The sequence below is a fragment of the Petromyzon marinus genome, chromosome 37 (genome assembly GCF_048934315.1).
Source record: "Petromyzon marinus isolate PM22_M1 ecotype Great Lakes invasive population chromosome 37, UKy_Petmar_22M1.pri1.0, whole genome shotgun sequence".
Classification (NCBI taxonomy): Eukaryota; Metazoa; Chordata; class Hyperoartia; order Petromyzontiformes; family Petromyzontidae; genus Petromyzon; species Petromyzon marinus.
In genome coordinates this window covers 12,648,128-12,671,509 of record NC_133703.1, presented here as the reverse complement: position 1 = coordinate 12,671,509, position 23,382 = coordinate 12,648,128, and the positions used below count along the sequence as shown (strand labels likewise).

At 51.9% G+C, this 23,382-nt stretch overlaps 1 protein-coding gene across 2 annotated transcripts; it reads right to left on the bottom strand.

The window, feature by feature from the left end:
* Positions 1–263: 263 nt before the first annotated feature.
* PCTP (phosphatidylcholine transfer protein) lies at positions 264–23,382 on the bottom strand. Of its 2 annotated transcripts, none has more exons than XM_032967381.2 (6): positions 23,032–23,375; positions 16,785–16,902; positions 15,670–15,749; positions 11,852–12,023; positions 7,998–8,065; positions 264–2,014 (listed from the first exon to the last, which is right to left on the bottom strand). In XM_032967381.2, exons 1-6 carry the CDS (start codon positions 23,161–23,163, stop codon positions 1,928–1,930), a joined length of 657 nt encoding a protein of 218 aa, XP_032823272.1. In that variant the 5' UTR covers positions 23,164–23,375; the 3' UTR covers positions 264–1,927. The 2 variants fall into 2 exon arrangements, with proteins under 2 accessions (XP_032823272.1, XP_075928410.1); XM_076072295.1 differs by lacking the exon at positions 264–2,014 and adding an exon at positions 8,414–8,511 and having other exon boundaries at positions 23,032–23,382.

The following is a 23,382-nucleotide window of genomic DNA, read 5'->3' as shown; positions in this document are numbered from 1 at the left end:
GCTTTGAGTTGGTGGTCTGGGCAAGGCTGAGTGTTTTTCGAACTCGTGCAATGCTGCTCATTGTGTGTCGTTTGCTATATTTTTTTCGGCCCGCAGTATTTTTGTTTACTCCGATGTGATGGATTTCCCTCGTCATTCACAGACGTGAATTATCGTGGGATGCATTGGGTGCATCACCCCGCATTCATAAACCACTTCCCAAATGTTTTATACGCGCCGTGGTGACCTTGCGCGCGCAGATGCAGACGAGTATTTACGCGTGCCACGGCACAGGACACCTTTATTGCCTTGACTTGTGGTTGTCGCAGTCACATTTATGTCAATGTACACCCGGGGAGAAAAAAAAAAGACACTGCATTTTCATTCGAAAGCAATTCACGTCTTGTTGTCAACGTGCGACGCGGTTTTTTATTTTTGTTTTGTTTTTTCTTTGAGCGTTCAAGCCGATGCAACCTGAAGTGTTTGCGACACTCCGTCCGCGGTGTCGCGGCGTTCGGCATGGGCCGAAGTGGCCACGCTCGTATCGAGCAGCTGCGGTGATCTTGCCGCCGATGCCGGCCGGGGGAGGGGGGGGGGGCATCCCATCGGTCAGGAATCTCAACGAATCACGACGGCACGGCTCGTTGTCCGAGATCGACGGGGCCACGTGCGGAGGCGAGTGACGTCACCTCGCAACAATAACGTCGACGTCATCCTGCAACGCGGTGACGACATTGCAAACACGCCGGCGCGACTTGCCCAACGGTGCTCCTGATTGGTACGCCGGCCACGAGACCTGGCGCTGTAACGGAGCGATACAATTGTACACCCGATGGAATCACCGATCAGAGATTTGCCCATACATGCATGGTATTGTGGATCGTTAATCGAGTTTAATTATATCGATTCCGCTCAGTCGATCCGTAATTCACAAACATAAAAAAAATACCGGGTGTAATCGTAATATGCGGATTAATTGCCGTGTCGATTCATTGCCAAATTGATCCGTCGATCGAGTGATGATGCGACACGCCTACCCCCCCCCCCCCCCCTTCATTTGGTTGACTAATATCAGCAAGATGGGTGATTCTGTCGCAGTCCGCTCTCATTGGAACCACAGCGTGCCTCATTCGGTTGCCTTCATTGAAGCTTCGCGAGCCAGCGGATCGCGAACGAGAGAGCCATAACAACAACAACAACCGCCATTCGCCACTAAGTGGCGGCGACGTCACCACGACGCTTGTGCCAGGCTATGTGCACCTTGAGGCCACGTGAAGTGTCGAACGCCCACTGGCAGGAGGTCACAGGGCAGACCCAGGTGCCACGGGTCGACTGAGACGACTGGCTGATGCACCACCTGTGCCCCCTACTGTGCCAACATGCTGGGCTTTATCCACCCGGCACTCCGCTCGTTGTTGTGAGCGTCGCTCCTCCGCCCTCCGTTGTTGTTGGAGGGCGACTGCTTCCAACTGCCCAGTAGCCTCAAGGTGCACCTAGCCTGGCTCTAGCCCAGTAGCGTCCTTCACGAGCCTCCTCCATAGAGGCCGATCTTGACACCGCTGGTACCGGTCGTCGGCAAGTCCACTCAGCTCCACGTCCTCCTGTACCACATCACTCCATCTCTTCTCAAGCCCGTGCCACGCCCGTTTAGCTCCCTCGATCCGGGCGAACAAAACCTGTTTAGGCATGCGGTGGCTGGGCATGCGGGCTACAGCCTTGGCTGCCGGAGGAGCCGTAACACGCACACGCACGCACGCGCACGTTTATTGGGACGGGAACACTTCAGCCGCCGTTTGAAAAAAAAACCGTGCACTAATGGAAAAAAACAAAAATCTACACGCGCCGTGCACGCACACAAAAAGCCGCCCCCCGGATTCGTCTTCCGCGGTAAACGGGAGACGCAGAGAGCGGTGGCAGAGCCGGTGGAGAAATCCCGCACCCGGCCACGTCAGAGAGGCTTCCCCGCCTTCTGGCAGTAGTCCCTGTAGCCCCGGCAGGCCTTCTGCATGTCCGTCAGGAACGCCGGCACGCCGGACTGAAAGGGAACGGGCGACGTTTTGTTAAGTGACGAATGCGCTGAGTTTTTGTCGTTATCTGTGCTCGTGTACCACTTCCCTCCTCCTCCTCCTCCTCCCCCCTTGTCCGTTCTCAAAGGCGTCGTCCATGTAGCTATGTCCATGATATTTACTCAACGACTTGTTACATTATCGGCAATGTAAGTCTATGGGCCATGTTAGTCTTTGGGAAATGTAAGTCTTTAGGTAATGTAAGTCTATGGGCAACGTTAGTATATGTGTAGTGGAGTAGGAAGGTGTGCTGGGAAAACTGCACGAATGTATTGATCACACGGACAGTGTGGGGTTTATCTGGGGTCAGCCCGAGGAGACGGCGGAAACAGTGGGGTCGTGTGAGGACAGCCAGGTGAAGAGGCTGGGGTGATGACGTAACGGTCGGGCCAATTAAGCCAGAAGGGCTGTGATTGGTTGGTGCTGTTGCTGGGGCCGAGGAGGCGTCGAGGTGTCTGGAAAAAGGCAGGTGGTTGAAGACGCGAGGCGTGCGGGAGGCACGCGGACCAATTAATTAGCGATAATGAGAATGGGGATAAATTGGGGGGAGACAGAGAGAGAGAGAGGGGGAGATTGGAGTTGGGAGCTGTGCGGTGAAGACGTGGAGTTCGGAAACAGAGTTTAGAAGAGAGTTGGAGCATAGTGATAGCGAAGCTGAAGCAAGACGAAGCAGTTAGCAGTTGAGTAAGCATAGTGATAGCGAAGCTGAAGAAGACGGAGCAGTTAGCAGTGGAGAGAGCATAGTGATAGCGAAGCTGAAGAAGGCGGAGCAGTTAGCAGTGGAGTGAGCGTAGTGATAGAGGAGCTGGAGACGAGGTGTGCGGAGACAGAGAAGCGAGATTGGGTTTCGCTGTGTGTGCGACGACGCTGTATAGCGGAGGAGCGGAGGAGCTGAGGAGGATAGCCAGCAGTGGAGAGCGCGTAGGAATAGAAGAGTTGAAGACGTGTGTGCGGAGCAAAGCGACGTGATACTGGGAACCAAGGTGGGGAGCGAGACGGGCGAAGCACGGCGAGCGAGCCGTGGTGTCCAGGATACGGTGGAGTGTGGAGGACGTGTTAAACGATGAAAATAAAGAAGTGGTTGAAGAAAGACCAAAGTTGTTCGTGTAAAGTTCAACCACTAGATATGGACAATGTAAGTTAATGGGCAATATGAGTCTACATCTCTCTATGTGCCGTGTCCTTTGTAAAATACGCCTGAGATCATGGCCTTCCTTCCATTCAGCTCTCTATATTTACTCAAGAACTTTGCACTATATTCTCCCAATTGCATCCAGCTACTCAAATTCTTTATGGAGTAACTGAATTTCTGTCTTTCCCGGCTTATCGTACCTACAATTTCCCCAGTAAAAACACATTTATGTTCAGTCTCTTCTTTTATAATATCCAAAAAAATCTACCTCGCCTTTCTCTAATCATTCTTACGAATCTTCACTTTGCACGTGTTCTCCGCAATGCACGTGTTGTTTAGTAGAACCACGCGAAAATGGAGTTTACTGTAAGGGTGATTGCCGTTTATTAGCACTATCATGTTCAGCACTCAAGCTCACACCAGGAGTAGGTGCTCTCTATTCTTGGTCCTTACCGTGGACCCCCGAACTCCATGCCGTCCTACCCTCGGCTATCCCTTGGGCTCTCTCACTCGGGCCGGGGCAGGGGCTCATCCAAAACCGCCCGGCAACGAGGAGAGAAGAACCCCACGCTCTCTCAGCCGATCCTCACTGAATACTTGGAGCCCCGCTCTCGGCCATCCCCCTTGGCTCTCCCAATCATCTGCCCCGGACGGGGGTTCCGCCAACACCGTCCGGCGACGAGCGGGAGAGACCTCCTGCAGCCGATCCTTGCTCCGGGCTCCCACAACGACCACGCCTTCGTCACGGGGTCCCCCTTAAGTACCCCTTGCATGGCTCCTCCCCCTAACTCGGACCCGCCTCTGTTCCCGAAGGTGTACCCCCTTACAGCACCCGTGTCGTGACGTCATCCTCCGCTGTCAACTCGCTCGCACCTCCCTCTGTACGCCCCCTCATGGTTGCTCACACTACTCCTCTACACACGTATTACGCGTACCACTGCCAACGCAGTATCATGGAAAACGATGTTGAAAAAATATTTAAAGAATTTAACTTTCACTTTGTCAATGACGCAACTAAAATATTACCAATAACAAAAATAGCAGGGTCTTGCGATTAAGTATCATCTTCCCATAGCTGTAAGGGGTCCTTCATGTCAGAAGTTCTCATTGCTGCTGAGTCGGTGTGTGTGGGCCAGAGGGCGGTTCTGATGGAGACCACGATTAGAATCCTTATTTTAGACTGCAGGAGGAATCCGATGAGCTATGAAGCTCTTCCTCACAGATGTCCAGTAGGGGCGAGGGGGCAGCGGGTTACAATAGCAAACGATACCAAACACGATAGGAGCGCAAAATAGAGAAAATGGTAAGTTCTTTCATAAAAAATAAATGTCATATATGTAAGTCAGATTTATCAAGATTGGGCAAATGCAGCAAATCAACAACAAAACAGTCCCAGACCACACGAAGATAATACGATCCCTCAATAAAATGGCACATTAACATTGAACTATTGATACACAGGTCATGCTCCAATATACAAATCACATCTGCAAATGTGACTGTATACCAACACGAATCTTCTGCATCAGAATATTATTTTTTTTAAAAATAAAGATTCACTACGTAAAGGGAGGACACGAGATTGCTCCGAAATGTTGGTGCTGCAACGGCAAAGGCTTTGTCACCTATTACAATTCTTGGCCTCGGGATATCTTAAAAGGCAATTAGGCGGACGCCTTATGCTTCTTGGGTTTGACAACAATGTGAGGATGCACGCGACCGATGCCAGGATTACTGCGGTGCTCGCTGAAGGCTTCTGCTTGGCAGGGCTGACCACGGCAATTGCCCACCCCGAGCGGCCTCTTGCGACGCTATTTTGGATAGCGCACTCAAGCCACACGAGGCCACGGGGCACTTCGCTTCGACTGTGAATCAAAGGGTGACAACCGCCTTCGAATGCCACGGTTGGCCCCCGGCAGTGGCCTAGTGACGACACAATCAGCTTGGGTGGGGGGGGGGGGGGGTATGGCGATCGGTCAAAGTGGGGGCCCCAATCTTTGATTTGCCTCGCACGGTCGCACCTATCTATGTTGAACTTCTTTCGCACCGCACAGCTATTATATATCGCGGCTCCCCTTGCCTGCCTAATCACATCATCGTTACGCTCACGGTCTCGGATATTTAACGCTGTAGGGGCGCTCCGTGTTTAGTGTTGTTGTTCTTTGACACTTGTTGACAACTTATCTCATGGTGCTTGTCAAGGAGGCCCCAAACTCGTAGCTTTGGCCCCCACGTTAGTTATGCCGCTGGTCCCCTGGATTACGGTAGTTACATAAAGTTGGAAGCAATTGTGAATAAATTACTCACGAGGGACAATGCACCATCCGGGGCCACCGGCGAGATGGTACGTGGGTGCGCTACGTGGATTATTGCATCATGTGCTGGAGACCATCACGTAAGGTTAATCAACACACCGTTCGAACGGTTAAGGAAAGTAACGTTCAATGTGGGACAGGACACATCGCTCGGAGGGACGACGGTCAAGGGTAATGACGGAGTGGCAGTCAAAGGAGGGGAAAGATGGAATGCGCCTGAGAACGAGGCCGCCAAGGGAGATGGAGCGATGGAATCGGCCCGGGTGCGGATACCAGAGTGGATTATGAATCACATCGCACGATCGTGAGAGGAGGCGACGGCGGCTTGGGGCGGCCTTCATCCAACAGTGGATTGGCTATGATGATGACGATTCCATCTCTTACAGATACAATTTATCTCCGTACCACGTCGGGGTGCGGTTTGTTATCGGGACTTGAGGGTTGGTGAACGCGAGAGCACGCCCGCGTCGTTGGCAGGGCAGGGCGGGCGGGCGGGCGGGCGGAGGATTGATGGATGGGTGTTTACTGGGAAAAAAAATATTTAATATTCTAAGCATTCTCTTTTGTTAACAGGAACAAAGGCCTGCTTGCGAGATGGGCTGGGGTGATTTAGCCGGTCGAAGGGCGAGCTACTTTTCACTTTCAAGTGGCGCCAATTGCGCTTCTTTCCGTGCTTGTCGTACTCCGCCGCCGCCGTGTTATTTGTCCGGCGACCCCCCCCCCCAACTTCCGCCCCCCGTGATGAATGACGAGCGTGTCGCCGGAGGGGGGGAGGGGGGCGGTTTTCCGCGCTGACAAAAAAAAGAAGGCGGGGGGGGGTGGGCAACGTTGTCCACTCGGCGATTCTGGCCAAAAATTCCGTGGGAGTTCCGGACGGCTCCTTTTTTATTTTGTTCCTCCTCGCTCCTCGGCGCGCCGGGCGAGTGCGAGCACGCAGGGGGTGGTGGTGGGGGGGGGTCCAGGGGGACGACGACGACTTCGCTCGGGATTCTCGCCGCGGATGAAGGCATTTTTTTAAGAAACATCCCACGTGCAGGTCGTCAGCGCCAGACGGGGGGGGAGCCTTGTTGTACCGGTACCTCTCTAGCTCTCTGCCGCCCGCATCCACCGACCCCCAACTGGCTTTGGTGAAGTATGGCAAAATAGCAAAATAGCCACCCCCCCCCCCTCTTCCCCCCGTGAACGACACACTGCCGGGAGGATCTCGTCCAACAGTGGATTTACAAACCGGCTGGACAATCGTCCAAATGATTCAATGGACGAGGCATTATTATTATTATTGCATTTGGCGAGTAACCTGGAAACACTTCGTCGATCCATTGCTGGATGAAGGTCTGCCGATGCCGTGCCGGTCACGGGGGGTTTCATGACCGGACATCACGACGCTGGTCAGCGTGCAGGTTCGGCGAAGGGCTTGGTGAGGAGGGTGGGGGGCAGGACTGGTTCAGCAAAAAAGACAAAGATCCCCCGTATAGCCTTAACAGACTGTAGGGGCAAGTGCTGTTAGCGAGCACCTATGAAGGCCGGAACGGTACACGAGGGGGTGGGTGGCCAGCACCACGCCCGGCCGCCTTTGTTTCCCCGGTGGCGATGTTTACACATCGCACCAGGTACTCATTTGAGGCTGAGTCAACCTAGGGGAGGCCCGGGACCGGTTCAGATAATCGTCACTGGTGTTGGCCGTGAGCGGAAATCGAACCCGGGTCGCCAGGTTCATAGCGCAGCGTAGCGCTAACCGCTACCCACTCTGCCACCGACGGTAGCCGTGGCTGGGAACTCAATTCTGCCCCTCCAGCTTCGTGCGGCACCGCTCTAAACGCTGTGACGCCCGCCTCCACCAAACGCCATTGACAAGTCCAAAATGCATTCCGATTGTGCGACGCAAAGCATTGGGCACTGGAGCTTCAATTATCTTGCTCCCATTCCAGCCGCAGCATTTTTTTTTGACCGAGATTGATAGAACGCGTGACGTCCTCCCGTCTCTATCCAGTCATCCACACGAGGAGGAAGGTGGCGGGGTGGAGGCGGCGGTGGGTGGTTGGGAAATAATTCTTGGCACCGTCCACATTTCAACACACATGCAGAAAGTTTAACACGCAGGTTTCCGTGACCAATATCCATAACATAAATCTGTCGTTAAAGCCGCCGCCACCACCAGATCCAGCCAATTAGTCATGTTTGTCACGTAAACAAAACGTGCCAATTTAGCTCACAGTAACGTGCCAATTAGTTACTACTTTAGCTCACAGTAGTAACTAATTGCCACGTTTTCTTAAAGTGATAAACTAATTGGCCCTGTCTGGAAGTGGAGGAGTTTAATGACACATTTATATTTGCATGATCTAACCCAAAAAAAACCCGTTTACACTGCATAAATTCTGCCTTTCGCAAGCCAGCCGTGGTGCGAAGGAGCCATCCGTTGCAGACACAGAGCACGTTTATGAATCGCGGTCACGCAGAGGCGTTCCCGCTGGCCCCGGGTGGCCCCAGCACGAGAGCCCTCACCTTGGCGGCCCAGTTGATGAGCCAGCTCGGGATCATCCCTCCGGGGTTGTCGTAGTAGTGCATGAACACTGCACCCACCCGCAGGCACGCAAGGCACGCACGGGAGGGAGGGACACAGGAGACGGAAGAGTTATCTTTGTTGTCCGTGCTGATAGAAATTGCAGTTGTGGCGAAGGGGAAATGATAAAAGAGAAGGGCGACTGGAAGAGAGTGAGTTCAGAATGGGATAGGGAGGCGTCGGGGGATGCAGCGAGAGAAATGAATGGAAGTAGAAATCACGCTGAGAGCAACGAAAATATATATTTTTAAAGACACGGGACACCCCCCCCCCCCCGTATAAACGTTCGTGTCCGCCGCTCGTGGTACCCCCCTTGGTGGGGACACTGAGCCTAATTCTACCCCCTCCCCCCACCCACCGGCCTTCACTGTGCCCTGCCGTGCATCCAACTCGGGCTGCTGCTGTTGCTGCTGCTCGCAGAATGTCTGTTGCCACCTCCTCTCTGCGCTGGGCGCTCTGCACCGGGTTCGCGTTGGGTTGTAACAGAAGTAACACAAAAATAAATAAACACGACACGGGAAGTGAGAGAGGTACAGCAGGGATGGAAAAGGAAAAGGAGAGGTAACAAGTGCAGTCCTGTTGGTAACGGTCATTGTACGTAGCGTCTATACCGGTGGCAATTCCTATGCTTGCCCCTCTATGTGTACCTGAATCGTTTGTTCAATACTTTTGGAGGAAAAAAACTACAAGCGAAGTCCTGCAATTTCTGATGCCACTGCGGGCAGAAGGGCCTCTGCTAGTCCGGTGGTTTTGCGAGTCCGGCGGATTACACTTATTACACTGGTCTACAATATTTTAGACGGCGTCTGCTTCAGAGATGAAATGTGCTTTCGTGCTGTATTTTATTTTATACCTACGTGACTTTACCGAAAGAACCAAAGAGTATGAAATGTGCTGTTTATTATGGATTTTGATGTGCTGAATTCTAATATGACAATTAAAACAACTGATTGGCTACTGTTCACAAGATATTTCAGTTTTACATGTATATTGTGTAGATAGTCGAGTTTTACTCATACATTGTAAACCTAGGTCTTTTCATGTGTTTATGGTTGCTTTACGTGATTACATGTCACCTGTCCTGTTCATGTAACACTTTAAAAATCAGCAAAAGGCAAAAAACAGACGGATGGTCATCACATCTACGCCTCTATATAAGGAACGAAACAGTAAGACTTCTCCACCAATCTGGTTGTCGCCTGATGAAGCTGGTTGTAATTACTGGCGAAACGTCGTACTCAGATTGTAAATGTTGTGGCTTGGCTCTCCAACACACCGGTGTGCTGTACCAGTGACGAATTGGCCACGTTCTGTTTTGCTGACAACCCTTACTAGTTGGCTGTGTCGGGTGGTGGCGGGTTTTAATGACACATTTATTTATTTACGCGATCCAACCCAAAAACCTCTATTATGGAGTCGCCACTCATCTGGATCATGAACGATGTTGAGGGCTACCATCAGACCATCGATTTTGTTGCAGGCTACAAGATCACATTCCATAAAGAAGAATAGGACAAGATCCTTTTGACAGTCACTGAACATGGAAACCCTAACATCACCTGCCAGGAGATTCCACTGCTGCAGTCTGGAACCCAACAGCTCTGCCTTACTCTTGGGTAGTTCCAAATCCCTGACAAGGTCTTTCCATTCACCTTGTGTTATGAGGTGTGGTTCAGAGGAGGAGGATGGGAGAAAATCTGGGTCATGTGACCTTGATGGTTCAGGACCAGAAGATTCATCCTCTTCCTCGTCTGACTCAAGTGAGAATGATTCTGGTGCATCAGGAAGCGGCAGTCCTTCTCCGTGGGGTGCTGGGCGTATAGCTGATGGAATGTTTGGATAATGCACAGTCCACTTTTTCTTCTTTGACACACCTTTCCCAAATGGAGACACCATGCAGAAGTAACAATTGTTGATATGATCTGTTGGCTCTCTCGAAATCATGGGCACTGCAAAAGGCATAGATTTCCTTTTCCTGTTCAACCACTGACGAAGATTTGTTGCACAAGTGTTACAGCATATGTCCAGGACCCACATCTTGTCCTGAGCTCCATTTCTGCAGCCAAAATAAAGGTGATAGGCTTTCTTAACCATAGTGGTCATACTGCGCTTTTGTGATGCAAAAGTCACTTCACAAACATAGCAGAAGTTATCTGCTTTGTTCACACAAGTACAAGGCGTCTCTGCTAAAATCAAACACTGACAAATAAGAGAGCATGACACTGTATGATTTCTAGAGCTGATATAGGGCAATTTGTTCAGCAGAGGGATGCAAGCCTAGTTATGATTGCATCATCCATGACTTCTAGCAATAACATGATGCAATTCATATCATGTATGACACAACACCAGGTTCAGATTGCATCATTCATTGTTTTACTCAAAAAGCAAGTACTGTCCAAACCCAGTCATAGATTTATTCATAGATCCAGTCAAAGATGTATTTTAGTAATTTCAGGTTTAAATTGAGATCCCTTCCCTTTTAACTCACTTATCCTCGGCCATTCCCAAGTCAACGATTGTATATACTGCCTCAGTAACATTTCTTGAAAACTAGAGCCAATCAACAATTTTAAGCATTATTTTAATTCTCAGTGACCTAGAATTAGTAAGGTTGGTCTACATTTATTTCGGAAGCATTTTGGCTGCAGACCAGTGTTTTCAGAGCATGTCTATTTACATGTTCACCACAGCTACGCGTGGTTAATGCAGACTTGATTCCTTGCAAAAATGTTTCCATTTGGTGTCTAGTTCATCAAGAGCGGCAACAGGCAAAGGGGAATTGTGAGAAAGGGCAGCAGGGACCAGAGCGCAGGAGAACGCGGGGAGGCGGGGGGAGGCGGGGGGGTGTCGGACGCGCCGGGGGCATCGAGACGAAGCGAACAAAGAAGAGGATGAATCCACGCGTTGGCAGCGTCGCGTTGGCAGCGTCGCGTTCTCCCCGCACCATGTGGACGGCTCGCGTTACCGCGCCGCCGCCGCCGCCGCCGTCACGCTGGCAAAGTCTCGACTGCAGTGGCGGTGGCGGCAATCGGACCAACGCTGAGCCGTTCCGGTTCCAGTAGTGAGATGTTAACTACCTTGCCTGGTATACAGGAAGTCGTGGATTCGATCGCGACGCTCACGCCTGCTGTATGTTTGGAATTGCATCTCTCTCTCCCCCGTGGTCACGTTAATTTTTTTCTGGTTTTTCCCTCCATATTTAGAATGAACGTGCGTTTAGATTATTTGGCTGATGATTATTGGGCTGATATAAGTTTCCACATGACAAGCCACTTCGTTGAGCTATCATTGTAGCCAGTTCGCTTCTGAAAAAAGAGCTATACAGCCCAGTTCGCCTGGTAAATTTTTAAATAGTTTTTAGTTCATAGTTTGGATATCACCTTTGGAATAAACAAATGAAGATCAATTATATTGGTTGAATAATTCTTCGGAGACAAGCCCATGATCAAATTGTGATAGAAGTGAATCTTTATCCCAACACTAAACCTCTAAAATTTTGCAAGCCCGATATTACCTTTCAGCCTCCACTGCTCGATGCAGCCCATCCTTATACACCCACGGACGAGGCAAGGGAGTCGAACGCCCTACCCCGAGTTTACCCACGTCGTCTCGGCGATTCCCCCAATACATGACCCCATCGCTTCCCCAGCGCGTGGAGTGAAACGTCGTACGTCGCGCCAAACAACACGCGGCACGGCACGTCAATGCCTCAGAGAGCCACGCAGCATCGTCAGCACAGCCGCGAAAAGCGACACGACCACGGGAGAGTGTAACCTCGGCCGGGGCCCCGTACCCTTGGTGCCGTGCTTGCCGTTGCTGGTGAGCGCCAGGCTCTGCTGGTAGTCGGCGACGCGCACCACTCCGGCCTTCTCCACGATGCCCGGCACGTTGGCGCTCTTGGCGACGACGACCCACACGGTTTGGCCGCCCACCTCGATCTCTCGCCGCTCGCGCGTGTACACGTACTGCGCTCGCACCGTCACGGAAACTCACGGGTCGCGGCGTCCAGCCGGTGCATCCACCTTCGCCGGCACGCATTCACCCCGTCGTGTTCGCAACAGTGACTCTCGTTTCCCGTAGGCGTCTGCGGTTAAGCTCCCTCGGTATGTGTTTGAAGCGGTGTTATAGCCCGTCGGTGTCTTGGCGTCCTTGTTATAAATCTTTAGTGGGTGGAGCGGAGGTGCAGCGGTTAGCGTGTGTTCCATCGTGAACTCGACGAGCTACTACGTTCGATCGTTCCGGTTCCCGGCCACAGGGAATATCGGTGGCGCAGGTGTATTATCCACGGTGTTATCTGCAGTTTTATCCATGGTATTATCCGTGGTGTTGTCTGTGGTATTATCCGCGGTGTTATGTGTGGTATTATCCGTGGTGTTATCTGTGGTATTATCCGTGGTATTATCCATGGTATTATCCGCGGTGTTATCTGTGGTATTATCCATGGTATTATCTGCCATATTATCCATGGTATTATCTGTGGTATTATCCGCGGTGTTATCTGTGGTATTATCCATGGTATTATCTGCGGTATTATCCATGGTATTATCTGTGGTATTATCCGTGGTGTTATCTGTGGTATTATCCGCGGTGTTATCTGTGGTATTATCCATGGTATTATCCGCGATGTTATCTGCAGTATTATCCATGGTATTATCCGTGGTATTATCCGTGGTGTTATCTGCCATATTATCCATGGTATTATCTGCGGTATTATCCGTGGTGTTGTCTGTGGTATTATCCGTGGTGTTATCTGCGGTATTATCCGTGGTGTTATCTGTGGTATTATCCGTGGTGTTATCTGTGGTATTATCCGCGGTGTTATCTGTGGTATTATCCATGGTATTATCTGCGGTATTATCTGCGATATTATCCATGGTATTATCTGTGGTATTATCCGCGGTGTTATCTGTGGTATTATCCGCGGTGTTGTCTGTGGTATTATCCGTGGTGTTGTCTGTGGTATTATCCATGGTATTATCCGCGGTGTTGTCTGTGGTATTATCCATGGTATTATCTGTGGTATTATCCATGGTATTATCTGTGGTATTATCCGCGGTGTTATCTGTGGTATTATCCGCGGTGTTGTCTGTGGTATTATCCATGGTATTATCCATGGTATTATCCGCGATGTTATCTGTGGTATTATCCATGGTGTTATCTGTGGTATTATCCGCGATGTTATCTGCAGTATTATCCATGGTATTATCTGTGGTATTATCCGTGGTGTTATCTGTGGTATTATCCATGGTGTTATCTGTGGTATTATCTGCGGTGTTATCTGTGGTATTATCCGCGGTGTTGTCTGTGGTATTATCCGTGATGTTATCTGCAGTATTATCCATGGTATTATCTGTGGAATTATCCGTGGTGTTATCTGTGGTATTATCCATGGTATTATCTGTGGTATTATCCATGGTATTATCCATGGTATTATCCGCGATGTTATCTGCAGTATGATCCATGGTATTATCAGTATTATCCATGGTATTATCTGTGGTATTATCCGTGGTGTTATCTGTGGAATTATCCGTGGTGTTATTCGAATCACAAGTGGGGCTGCCCCGCTTCATCCAACGCCGTGAAGTTGCTCAATCAACCCCCCTGACCAACACAGCATGTGGATGAGGCCTTAATGGACATTTGTGAAAAAGAGCTTCATAGCTCATCGGATTCCTCCAGTATAAATTAAAGATTCTGATTAAATCTGGTCGTGGATTGTAATAAGTGGGGGTGGTGGGGGCAGGGCTGTAAATGATTACTATTATTCTGGACCGTGCAGTAAACCACTGTACAAGTCTGTGCTCCTACAACAGAGGAGGGAGAGCACAATGACGCGGACTCTGAACTCTCTCTCTGCTGAAGCCCTCTCGTCGTGGCCAGCAGTAGCATCGCATTGCTGCTGTCATCACACTCAATGCATGTACTGCACGTACGTTGAACTTCTTTCGTCCCGTACGTAGCCATCCGCGCCCATGGATAGGTGTGCGGGGAAAGGAGGGAGAGATGGAGAGGGGAAAAAAATGCCTCGAAAGAAATGGGCCGTTTTTAATTTCAATTGTCCTCAGCGTCAGAATCGGCGCGGGGCTCATGGACAATGGTTTCGCTGCGAGTGTTTGACATGGGCCAAGCGTGAGCGATGACTGTGATCACGGCGTGGCGCCAGTGTACAGTCGGTGGTGGGGAGGCGGGCAGGCGGGAGAGGGGGCCTCTGGGATCAATGCCGGAGTCAAGGAAGATTTAAGCGCTGGAACGCGATGCTCCGTACGGGGAATATCGGGCACCGGGTCGCTTAGGCGGCCCTGACCCTGACACTGAACCCTGCCCCTGACACTGAACCCTGACACTGAACCCTGACCCTGACAATGAACCCTGACGCAGACACTGAACCCTGACCCTGACACTGAACCCTGACCCTGACAATGAACCCTGACACTGAACCCTGACCCTGACACTGAACCCTGACCCTGGCACTGTGTCCAATGTTCGCTTTCCTGTGCTCTCCCCTTGCTGTGCTTACTTTCACTTGCATTGTCTTCATAGGCTGAAAGGGATATAGGGAGCGATAATACAGGATTAACGTGGAGACAGGGTCTGATAATACAGGATTACAGGCCATGCCTTGTACCGTGGTGGTAGTGCCGTACACCAAATGAACCATACTCCAAGCCGGCCTCGCAGCGTTCCGCAAATTAACCTTTTCGTTTGAATTTTGCGAAAATATCTTGAGGTTTCCATTACTCACATTGCAGCCACTTGCCACGGGGGGGGAGGGGGGGGGATATGTGTTTTTTTTCCGGATTCTGTCAAGGTGTGCATCTTGGTTTAACACGAAGTAACAGTTGGCTTTCACGACCAATATTATCCATAATAGAAGTTTTTTTTGGGTTAAATCGCGGAAATGTAAAACGTGTCGTTAAATCCGCCACCACCGGACACAACCAATTAGTAATGTTTGTCACGTAAACAAAACGCGCCAATCAGTTGCTCGTTCAGTAAATGCCAGAATGCACATGCATAATGTACGCACATAATGTACATACATTATGTATGTTGATTAATTGTGAAATAACCCAACCAAGAGCAGATATCCATTGTAATTCATACAAATACATTAACCGCTCTTCTGGTCTTCACAGCTGATTGGCTCACAAGTGACGACATCACATGTATCACTCTATTTACGACCAAAACAAGAGGAGGAGTTCTCCACAACTCTGTGGATGTCGCCTGACGATGCTGGTTGTTGTGATTACCGGCGGAACGTCACCGTACTCGAATTGTCAATGTTGTTGCGGGTTTACTCCAACACACCGGTGTGCTGAGGTAGTAACTAATTGGCACGTGTTGTTATCGTTGACAAACATTACTAATTGGTCGTGTCTGTTGGTGGCAGGTTTAACGACACATTAATATTTACGCGACCTAACCCGCCCCCGACAAAAGAAACCTCTACGATGGCGTGCATCTTGGCCATCTCGCTTTAAGGGACAAAGACACCGAGGCAAAGGCCGAAGCAGCGGCCGGCGGCGGAGGAGGAGGAGGAGGAGGAGGAGATGCGATCGACGTGGCAGCAATAACCGCGGGTGCGGGGTGGTGCGGGGGGGAGGATACGTCTCTGTTTGAGAGCGGGAAGGGATACTTGACCTCCCAGTAGACGACCTTCTCCCCGGCGTGGTCTCTCTCGTACAGCTCTGTGGCACACAGAGCACGCACGACGCGTCCACGCGCACAACAGACGCACGCACGCACGCTCGCAACGACAACGATGACAACAACGACGACTACGGGGCCCGTCGGCACCATGCGGCCACCCAGGGTGGACCTGGCAGATTGGATCGGACCACGCGTCAATATCAGGGCCCTTGACAAAAGTTCAACCTTGAACGCGCCTGATCTCGTCAGACCCAGGAAGCTAAGCCGGTTGGAGCCCGGTTAGCCCCCGGTTGTTTGACCTAGGCGAGGTCCAGTCCAATCGATGGCCCATCCTCCTTTTGCCCGCCCGCCGGACTGCCCAGCCGTAGGTGAGAGTGGTTGAGATTGTCTCCTCGGTGGCTAGGAGATGTTAACTCCCTCGCCTGGTATACAGGAGGTCGTGGGTTCAATCCCGGACCCTGACAATGCCTGCTGTACATTTGGAGCCTACGTCATTGTCTCTTTCTCCCCGTGTTGGTCAAGTGGATTTTTCTCTGGTATAGCCAGGGCCGGATTAAGGCACGGGGGGCTTTAGGGAGCTGCAGCCCAGGGGCCTCCGCCTACTAGAGGGCCTCCAGAGATTAAGTGGAAATGTATTTCATTTGTGAATGCTGAATTGTATTTGTTGTTAGCCTTGTAAAAATTAATTTATTTTTCTTTAACTTTGTTTTCTTTTTGAAAATATTACTGGGGGCCTCACAGTACCTGTAGCCCAGGGGCCTACAAAATCTTAATCCGGCCCTGCGTATAGCTCAGTGGGCCTTTCCTGGTGAAATAGTTTTTTAAAAAATATATTGATTTACTTATTTTTAGCACGATTTTTACCCGGACACCCGCACATTCAACCAGGTCTGGGATGTGCGGCTGAGCAACTCTCGCGAGAGCACGGAGAGGCGGTGAATCACCCTTGAGGCTTTCGCCGTCACTTGCCATTGGAATCGGTTTCAACTTTTCCCTCGGTCGCAGCCACTGTGGGCCCCCCCCCGACCTCGAGGCGTGCTGACGATCAACAGTGAAGGCGAGGACCCACGCACCTTTGACGTAACTGTCCCAGGTCCTGCGGTACTGCAGGTCCATGTAGACGTCGGCGTAGAGCTGTGGCCCGGCGTCCGGGAGATCGCCAAACACCTTGTACTCGTAGAGGCCCGAGTGCTGCCACGCAAAGGCAAAGAAGTTCCCCCGTGAAAGGCTGCCGGGGCGAGTGCTGTTCGCGAGCAGCGGCACCTACGGAGGCCACTGCCGTACACCGGGTGGTCGGGTGGCCAGCACCACGCCCGCCCGCCTTTGTACTCCCCACCGCCGGTGTTCACACGCGGCACCAGGTACTCGTTTAACAAGTTGAGGCGACCTGGGCCGAAGGTCGCAAACCGGTTCAAATGTCAACATTCGCCACCATTGTTCGTCGAGAGCGGGAATCGAACTCGGGTCGCCGGGTTCGCAGCGCCCCTAACCGCCGCGCCACACGGAAACGCGCGCGGGAGGCTAAAACATCCAACACCGACCGCCCCGTTTGAACTTTATTAAGTATTCATGGCGCCGTATTCATGTCCCAAGATTTCTTCATAATGAATTCAAATTGCTCCATCGCAAGTTGGGCACGGGGCGGGGACGCCACAATAATCCCCGCCAGGGAGGGAATGAGACCACCGCGGGTCATCCGACACGGAGCCGGGGCTCCGTTGCCACACACTCGAAAGTTCACGCTGCCCGGCAATGCCGGTGGTGCGGAAATTCGAGGTAGCGATGGGCACCGCGGCCTTGGCTCGCGTCCACAGCGGGGGGGGGGGGGGGGGGCGGCGGCGGTGCCCGCGACAGACGCCGGCGGATCGCACCGCCGCTCAGCGCTCGGCGCCTCGGTTAGGGGGTTCGTCTACCATTGGCTGTGTCGTGCCGCACCCACCCTTCCATCCCCATCCTCACAGAGCGTTTGTGTGGCGCGCCCCTTTAAAGGAGGTCACGGCCACGGGGTTGACCCAAGGGCAGCTGTGGAGCTGCACTTTGCGTGCACGTACGTTGGACGTCTTTCGTGGCCAACCGCGCTAATCGCCAAGACGGACATGTACCGACACAAACATGCACATGCTTTACTGGTTGAACGCAGGGTCTGCGCGTACAGAGGATCTGGGAGATGGCGCGTTTGGGTGCGTTTGAACAATTCGCCGTACAAGTCAGCAAAATTGAAAATGACCTTGACAATGCGTGATATAGCCACACCGTGACCCGAGTCACCGGCGATCGATAACACCGATGGAAGTTGGGTCTCCGACCCGAAGCCAAACCCAGCGAGCCGAGTTCGATTCCCGCTCATGGCCAACTTCGGTGATGAATATCGGAACCGGTCCTGGGCCTCCCCTAGGTGGACTCAGCCTCAAATGAGTACCTGGTACGGTGTGTAAACGTTACCACTATGGAAACAAAGGCGGCCGGGCATGGTGCTGGCCACCCACCCCCTCGTATGCCGTGCCGGCTTTCATAGGTGCTCGCTAACACCACTTTCCCACTCTGTTAAGGCTATACGGGGGATCTGTCTTTGTGCGTGTGTGTGTGTGCGCGCGCTCGATCACTCGGCTCGATGGGTGAACGTGGGATTGTTCACCCCGCTTTACCACCTCATCCCACTACGGACGTGCGTCAGCGGTTGTTGATCCCGGTCAGAGCAATTGGAATTGCTGAGCGAAGCGCCGTTTGTGACTCGGGCCCTTTCATTGTACGCTGGGTGGCGGGCAACGGTGGCGCTCGTTGTGTGGCGATGGCAGCGTCGACGCAGGCATTGTCTAAGGCAGGGGTGGGCAAATTTTATCACTCGCGGGCCACAATGGGTTCTAAAATTTGACAGAGGGGCCGGGCCAGGAACAGATGGATGGAGTGTTTGTGTGAACTAATATAAATGACGTGTTAATAATCATTACATGAAAGGATTTGGCCTTTAACAGGTAGCAAAGCATTTATTTGCAAGGCAATTTAACAAATTGCAGGAACATGAACAATACAAAAAACATGTTGTGTGACGAGGTGGGGCAAAGCGAAAAAGTGAAGGGAGCACCGTATCTAACTCAGCAATGTAAACAAACCCTGAAAATGGTGCTGACGGCCCACAATGCATTGCGAGATCATGTGCCCTTTCGAGCCCTAGACACCACACTCCCGGTCAAAGTGCGCCATCTAATGGGGAAATGGGGGCATTAATGGAGAAAGGTAAAATTTAATTTAATAATAATAATATTTGGACAAGTTCAGGCGGGCCAGATTAAAAAGCCCAACGGGCCGTACACGGCTAGGGGGCCGCACTTTGCCCACGTCTGGTGTAGTAGTGTATAGTAGCGTAGTGTACAGTGTAGTAGTGTATAGTGTAGTGTATATTGTAGTGTATAGGTTAGTGTATAGTGTAGTGTAGTCTATAGTGTAGTGTAGTAGTGTATAGTAGTGTAGTGTATAGTGTAGTAGTGTATAGTGTAGTGTATATTGTAGTGTATAGCTTAGTGTATAGTGTAGTGTAGTCTATAGTGTAGTGTAGTAGTGTATAGTAGTGTAGTGTATAGTGTAGTAGTGTATAGTGTAGTGTATAGCTTAGTGTCTAGTGTAGTGTAGTCTATAGTGTAGTGTAGTAGTGTATAGTAGCGTAGTGTATAGTGTAGTAGTGTATAGTGTAGAAGTGTATAGTGTAGTAGTGTATAGTGTAGTGTATATTGTAGTGTATAGCGTAGTGTAATCTATAGTGTAGTGTAGTAGTGTATAGTAGCGTGGTGTATAGTGTAATAGTGTATATTGTAGTGTATAGCTTAGTGTATAGTGTAGTGTAGTCTATAGTGTAGTGTAGTAGTGTATAGTGTAGTAGTGTATAGTGTAGTGTATAGCTTAGTGTCTAGTGTAGTGTAGTCTATAGTGTAGTGTAGTAGTGTATAGTAGCGTAGTGTATAGTGTAGCAGTGTACTTTGCCCACGTCTGGTCTAAGCAGTGTCCGCTTCTGTGGGACCGCGCGCCGCCCTCCTCCCTCGTTCTCCACAACTATCCCATCTCCACGCCTTCCTTCACTCCCAGGAGCCGGGCAAAACTGCGGTTGGTTACGACGCTTGCTCGGCCATTGCCTCGCGGTGTGCTCGACGCGGCACCTCGTCCGGCATCACCATTACCAGTTTCGCGGCCAGCGCCTTCATGGGCGAGTCTCTACGGCGGGGACCAGTTGGAAAGGTCGACTGGTGACTTGCCACAGCGCCGTGCAGCCGCAGCTGCACGTGGCTGCCCGTAACCGGCCGCTGTGGAAGCAGCAGCTAGGGTTGGTGGATCACCACCGCACAGATGCTGTTGTGAAACTCCCTTCCCATGGGCGTCGAGGAGGAATTGTGTGTTCTGGCTCGCCAGAAGGCGGTAACAGCGGCAATCGGTCAGGTGTGGCGCCCAGTATTTGATTTGTCTCGCACGGTCGCACCGAGGCTATTCTACATCTCGGCTCCTCTTGCCCTCATCGCGTCCTCGTTACTACGCTCACGGTCTCGAACATTTAAGGCTGTAGGGGCGTCTTCATGTTCGCAAAATGCAGCCACCACAGCTCCGTAGTTGTACCCGTTTGCAAAACCCAACTCGTAGGTTTGGCCTACGCCCCGCCTGCCGCATGCTGCTGGTTACACCACTGATACTTCATCTTATACAGCGTAATTCGTGCTCATCGCATTTCCCGTAACACCGTACATTCATTTTATATATATGTAATGACCAGAAATGACCCCAAGTCAATGTGCAGCCCAACGGCTATTCAAAGATAGACCAAGGTCTCCGATTGGAGGAAAGAGGCCTCCACAGGGATTGGTCAGGAGGCAGGGCTTTTGAAGAGAGTTTTGAATGAGAATAGGCGGGAAACAGAGTTTAAAACCCAGCGGCGAAGGTTGGGATCCGTTAGAGGGGAAGGACAGGGATTGGCTAAGGGAAATAGGGTGAGGGAAGAGCACGAGGAGTAGGGACGTCCAGAGGAAAATACAAGCAGGAAGACAAGCATGAAGCCGAGGGTCCCTTATTGTGGAAGTCTTCAAATAAAAGTGGCTCTTCATATAATTCGTCGTCGAGTCATTACAGATCTAAGGGACCCAAATCCCCCCACATACAGCCACTAACCAGGCAAGTGAAGACCCCGACTTCCAAGCAAAGTCGAAACAGTAATCATTCAAATTAGGAAATGGTAGCAAAACAAGAAGGATAGAGTTGAACATTCTGTTTAACACGTAGTAAGCTTCCGCGAGCAATATTATCCATAACAAAGGTTTTTTGGGGGTTAGATCAAGTAAATGTGTGTCGTTAAACCCGCCACCACCCGACACAGCCATTTAGTCATTTGTGTCACGTAAACAGAACGTGCCAATTCGTAACTAGAACAGCACACCGGTGTGTTGGAGAGTAAACCCACAACAACATTCACAATTCGAGTACAGTGACGTTTTGCCGGTAATAACAACAACCAGCATCATCAGGCCACAGCCACAGATTTGTGGAGAGATCCTCCTCCTGTTTTGGTCTTTAACTAGAGGAGAGATAAATGTTACGTGAGCCAATCAGGCTCACAAGCCCATCATCATCGTGCTGCTGTCAATCCCCCCAATGGTTTCAAATGTGTGGCGGCCCTCGTCACTGATGATATCTTACCGCCCAATTAGTTACTCCTTCAGGACAGTGACGTTTCGCTGGCGATTACAATAACCAGCTTCATAAGGCGATAACCTGAATTGTGAAGAAGAGAGAGAGAGAGAGAGTCTTCCTGTTTCGGTATTAAACATTCTGGTGGTTGATTGCATACCTGTCAACCCCTTATCAGTGTCTACCTTATCACAGACCAATTTAGACTTTATCGGTCTCACACCGTGCCCTGATATAATCTCAACGTTCATTCTACAGAGTCCCATCACAAGGGGGGATTAACACAAAGACATTTTTTTCACTGAAAACTCAACTGCCCTGTGCAAGAAAACGGCGTTAAACCATGATGGGTTGACAGCTATGATTCACAATACAGGTTTTTGGGTTAGATCGTGTAAATATGTGTCGTTAAACCCGCCACCACCCGACACAGCCAACTCGTAAGGGTTGTCACGTAAGCAGCACGTGGCCAATTCGCCACTGGTACAGCACACCGATTGTGTGTTGGAGAGCCAAGCCACAGCATTTACAATCTGAGTACGACGTTTCGCCAGTAATCACAACCAGCTTCATCAGCCGACAGATATTTACTCGACCTAACGCCCCCCCCCCCACCAAAACCAACCCCCTGTATTGTTGACCCTATTGGTCGCGCAAGGCTTACGGGGTGTTGAAGTGACAGGCAATGAGTTTGAGACTTTGAACTCGTGACCTTCGCGGCCAAGAGGAGAGGTGGCGCCGCTCGGGCAAGTATCGCTCGCTCCAGGCGCGAGGCACGCGGAGCTCACGCACGCGGTGAGCGCGACTGGAACCCGTGCCCTACGCGACTGGAACCCGTGCCAACGCGACTGGAACCCGTGCCAACGCGACTGGAACCCGTGCCCTACGCGACTGGAACCCGTGCCAACGCGACTGGAACCCGTGCCAACGCGACTGGAACCCGTGCCAACCGCGACTGGAACCCGTGCCAACCGCGACTGGAACCCGTGCCAACGCGACTGGAACCCGTGTCAACGCGACTGGAACCCGTGCCCTACGCGACTGGAACCCGTGCCAACGCGACTGGAACCCGTGCCAACGCGACTGGAACCCGTGCCAACGCGACTGGAACCCGTGCCAACGCGACTGGAACCCGTGCCAACGCGACTGGAACCCGTGCCAACGCGACTGGAACCCGTGCCAACGCGACTGGAACCCGTGCCAACGCGACTGGAACCCGTGCCAACCGCGACTGGAACCCGTGCCAACCGCGACTGGAACCCGTGCCAACGCGACTGGAACCCGTGCCAACGCGACTGGAACCCGTGCCAACCGCGACTGGAACCCGTGCCAACGCGACTGGAACCCGTGCCAACGCGACTGGAACCCGTGCCAACCGCGACTGGAACCCGTGCCAACGCGACTGGAACCCGTGCCAACGCGACTGGAACCCGTGCCAACGCGACTGGAACCCGTGCCCTACGCGACTGGAACCCGTGCCAACGCGACTGGAACCCGTGCCAACGCGACTGGAACCCGTGCCAACGCGACTGGAACCCGTGCCAACGCGACTGGAACCCGTGCCAACGCGCCCCACGAGTGCGGCGCGAGAGAACCAGCGAGTCGTCGTCGGCAGCAGCAGCAGGGAGGAGATGGAGGCGGTGGAGGGGCACGGGTCACCTCTCTGTAGAAGCGGTGGATCTTGATGCCGGATGATTCGACGAAGAATTCCCAGCCGCCTTCCAAGCGAGGCGCTTCAAGCTGCGCGCACGCGTCCGTGTAGAGCGACTCGGGGAATCGCGCGGCGTGCATCGCGATGCACCAGCTGGGGTCGGCTGCTGTGCTGCTGGTGGTGTGCTGCTTGTGCTGTGCTGTGTGGTGGTGGTAGTGGTGGTGGTGGTGTGCTGTGTGGTGGTTGTGGTGGTGGTGGTGGAGGAGGCGAGGGGAGGGAGTGAGTCGTAAGCTGCCACTGCTGCCGCTGCGACTACTGCCGGGTTCACGGGGACGTCGCCACCGCCGTGAACCGCGACA

What these genes read in the sequence shown, in the direction of transcription:
- PCTP (XM_032967381.2), bottom strand. Translation starts at nt 23,163, where the DNA reads ATGCACGCCGCGCGATTCCCCGAGTCGCTCTACACGGACGCGTGCGCG. An exon ending in TCCCGCTCTCAAACAGAGAC is followed by an intron (nt 12,024 to 15,669) that starts GTATCCTCCCCC and finishes GTGCGAGCGCAG; the next exon opens with TACGTGTACACGCGCGAGCG. An exon ending in TCATCAACTGGGCCGCCAAG is followed by an intron (nt 2,015 to 7,997) that starts GTGAGGGCTCTC and finishes GTTCCCTTTCAG; the next exon opens with TCCGGCGTGCCGGCGTTCCT.